Source organism: Citrus clementina, unplaced genomic scaffold, assembly GCF_000493195.1.
Source record: "Citrus clementina cultivar Clemenules unplaced genomic scaffold, Citrus_clementina_v1.0 scaffold_1, whole genome shotgun sequence".
Taxonomy (NCBI): domain Eukaryota; kingdom Viridiplantae; phylum Streptophyta; class Magnoliopsida; order Sapindales; family Rutaceae; genus Citrus; species Citrus x clementina.
Genome location: NW_006263303.1, coordinates 10,168,583 through 10,172,239, shown reverse-complemented (window position 1 = coordinate 10,172,239; position 3,657 = coordinate 10,168,583). Strand labels below are relative to the sequence as shown.

General features: G+C 37.7%; 1 protein-coding gene across 1 annotated transcript; it reads right to left on the bottom strand.

Moving 5' to 3' along the window:
* Positions 1 to 2,964: 2,964 nt before the first annotated feature.
* LOC112095623 lies at positions 2,965 to 3,444 on the bottom strand. The gene has a single exon (XM_024177729.1). It carries the CDS (start codon positions 3,442 to 3,444, stop codon positions 2,965 to 2,967), a length of 480 nt encoding a protein of 159 aa, XP_024033497.1.
* Positions 3,445 to 3,657: the final 213 nt, after the last annotated feature.

Sequence of the window (3,657 nt, the reverse complement as noted above, 5' to 3'; positions counted from 1 at the left end):
AAAAAAATTTTTAAAACTTTTTAAAAAACCTTTTTAATTTTTGTTTTTAAAAAAAAAAAAAAGCCTTCCAAAAAATTTTAAAATTTTTTTTTTTTATGTAGTGGTGCATATAAAAAAAAAGATAAATAAATTAGGTTGACTAGCATTTTTTATTTGACTTGAGATCGTATTATTTCTAAGCTAAGGACATATTTCTTTCATCTTGGTGAGAGCATGTGATAACACTTCTTTATTATTTTCTCTCAATTACCATTTATTGGAAGTGACTATTTTTATTGGGTTTAATTTTTTTGTGAGAGTGTCAGAATTTCCAATGAGATTTTGTGGTTTAACATGTCTTCTTGAAAGTAGCTGTGACAAAGTCTACTGGACAGATTCATGTGGATGGTTGATGTGAATGTAATGTTTCTTTAGACTAGAGATAATGCTTATACTTTTATTTGATTGTTATCATTAGTCTGATTGAATAAACACAAGTGTTGAAAAAAAAATTCATTTTGGATTTAAATTTTGTTTTTGCTTTATTTGCTAGGGACTAGCAATAAGCTGGTTGGGGGGTGTGTTGAGTGTTAGAAAATGTATATTTATAAAGAAGAAAATCGTCATTTTACACTTCAAGTTTTACTAACACCCTTACTTTTATGTATTTAACCTCTTGTGATTTAATTACTTGTTTTATTTTAATTAGGTATTTTATATATTTTAGGGGCATTATAGTCATTTCATAATAATAATTCCCGAATCCCCCCAGGCGAGTCTATCTAGTCTCATCAAAACGGACTTGATAATAATTCTATTCATAAAAATTCTGCCGAAAATTCGGCAGAGTCTCCTTTATATATATAACACTCCCAATCTATAAATATGAATATAACACTCCTAATACAATTCAATATACAACAAACCCTAGTGCTCAACATCCTCAACCAAAATGCTGAGTTTTATATCTCTAGAGTCTCAAAAGATAATATTATAACTAATATTAATATCTCAATTTATTCTTACTCCCAAAAGAATAATATAACAAAAGTATACAATCCCAAAAGAACAAGATGCCCAAGATGTCCTAACAAAAACATCTATATCTTCTAACACCATCACGTGGCCAAGACTCAAAATATATTTACAGTCGCTGGATCGGTCTGGTGTACTTGCAACCTCCTGGTGAGGGGGGAAAATATAATAAAAACGGGATGAGTTTAAAACTCAGTGAGATCAGTGAGTGGATAGTAATTTTGAAAATTAATTCTTACTTTAAAAGAAATAATCATACCATTTCCAAACACGATTTCATTAAACCATAAGCGAGAAACCAGTAATAAGTCATACCACAATATCATATAGAATTCACAAATCTGAAAATCATAACCAAACAAGTACCCAGGGAAATAATCTCGTCATATCCAGACCTCAATGGACGGGCAATGACGTACTATCTGGGTAACGTCACGCCCCAGAGCTACACGGATAGACAGGAAAATACCATCTCATATCTCATCATATTCGTGCATGCATAATCTAGTCCCTAAAGGAAAAAAACGCCCAAGCACACGGCCCAAAGCCTATATGTGTACTCAGATGGGCCCCAAAGGCCTGTATCTCATCTTTATCATATGTATCATTTGTATTTCAATGGTTGTCTGTATCTCATATCAGTATATCTGTACTCATCATACCGCATGCATATTCCCCCAAAAGGCAAAAGCGCCCAAACACACGGCCCAAAGCCTCTATGTGTGTTCAGACGGGCCCCAAAGGCCTCTCATCTCATTTGTATCACATGTATCTGGAGGGAAGAGTACTGTCTAATGATTTCAAAAAACAATCATTATACTCATATTCACATACATTTTAATCATACTTTAAATCATACCACATTTGAATCCACTTTTCTTATCTTTAAAATACTATCATGCTTATTCAAAGTCGATACGCAAAATCATTAACCAAACATTTTAATAATATACCAATGCGTGAATAAAATCTAGTTCGAGGAAATCATTAAATCAGAACATTCAAAATACTTATTTCGCAAACATGCTTTACTATCATAATTAACTATAAAAATAGGTTTTGCATATTTCACTCACAGTGACAGTGTTCACGGTCGGTTATCGTCCACGTCCGCAGACCAGTTCTCGCTCGTGGATCCTCCTAAATCAAGGAAACAACATAATTATTTTCTGTAAATCGGAATTACGATAAAATTTATGCAATAAACTCGAAACGAACATCTATCCATAATTGACAACTCCCGTGTTCATAAAATTACTAAAATGCCCTTGAGTCCGTAAATCATTAACACATACTCTGAAATCGTACATCATTGAATTACCCTCAAAATCGTAATTACACCCACTCCTCAATTCTAGGAATTACTAACATATCCACAGGATCAGAAATTACAAAATTGCCCTCATAGTGTGAAATTACCAAAATGCCCTTGCCGGCCAACGGTCACCGGAATTTGGTCAACGCTGGCTAGGAAGCTCAAATCTGAAAGTTCCAATCACGCTGAGTTCAATGGTACCGGCGGTAAGCTCCAACTCGCGGCAATGGCGCCGGAATCGAGCTCGGCAGCCGTGAATTCCAACAATTGACCGGCGCAACACAGTGACTCTAGGTGCCTATGGATGGTCGAAAATGGAAGAGGGAGTCATTGGGAACAAGATCCAACCGGTGGTGTCATCCAAAACCATCGAAAATCCCGGCGGAGTAAAGTGAAACAGTAACGGGTTCAAGCTTCGATCATCGGCGTTCCGGTTGGTTTTCGGCCAGGGGAACGACGGTCAGCTTCTACGCTTCAGATTGGTACCAAGTTCGGCCGAAACGCTTTCACGTGCATGTTTTTACCCTGTTTCCAGCTTATGCTTTTACTTATAAAAGCCTTAACCGCCTCATTTTCATTTTGAAATTCACATATGTTACAATCCTCCCCCCTTATAAAAATTTCGTCCTCGAAATTTACGTACCTGATAAGAAAAGATAGGGATACTGAGCTCGCATTAAGTCCTCGCGTTCCCAGGTAGCCTCTTCCTTTGTATGATTCATCCACCGCACTTTTACTAAAGGAATGGTCTTAGAACGCAGAACTTGGTGTTTCTCTTCTAGTATCTCTACTGGTTCCTCTTCGTAAGTCAAATCTTCCTTCAACTGAATTGGTTGCTTCGATAACACATGACTCGGGTCATATATGTACTTCCGGAGCCTTGAGACGTGAAACACATCGTGGATTCTGGATAACTCGGGTGGTAGAGCCAATCGATAAGCTAACGGACCGATGCGCTCAATGATCTCATATGGCCCAATGTAACGTGGAATTAACTTCCCACGTTTCCCAAATCGAAGCACCCCTTTCCAATGTAACGTGGACTCTAGGTGCCTATGGATGGTCCAAAATGGAAGAGGGAGTCGTTGGGAACAAGATCCAACCGGTGGTGTCATCCAAAACCGTCGAAAATCCCGGCGGAGTAAAGTGAAACAGTAACGGGTTCAAGCTTCGATCATCGGCGTTCCGGTTGGTTTTCGGCCAGGGGAACGACGGTCAGCTTCTACGCTTCAGATTGGTACCAAGTTCGGCCGAAACGCTTTCACGTGCATGTTTTTACCCTGTTTCCAGCTTATGCTTTTACTTATAAAAGCCTTAACCGCCTCATT

What these genes read in the sequence shown, in the direction of transcription:
- LOC112095623 (XM_024177729.1), bottom strand. Translation starts at nt 3,444, where the DNA reads ATGACACCACCGGTTGGATCTTGTTCCCAACGACTCCCTCTTCCATTT.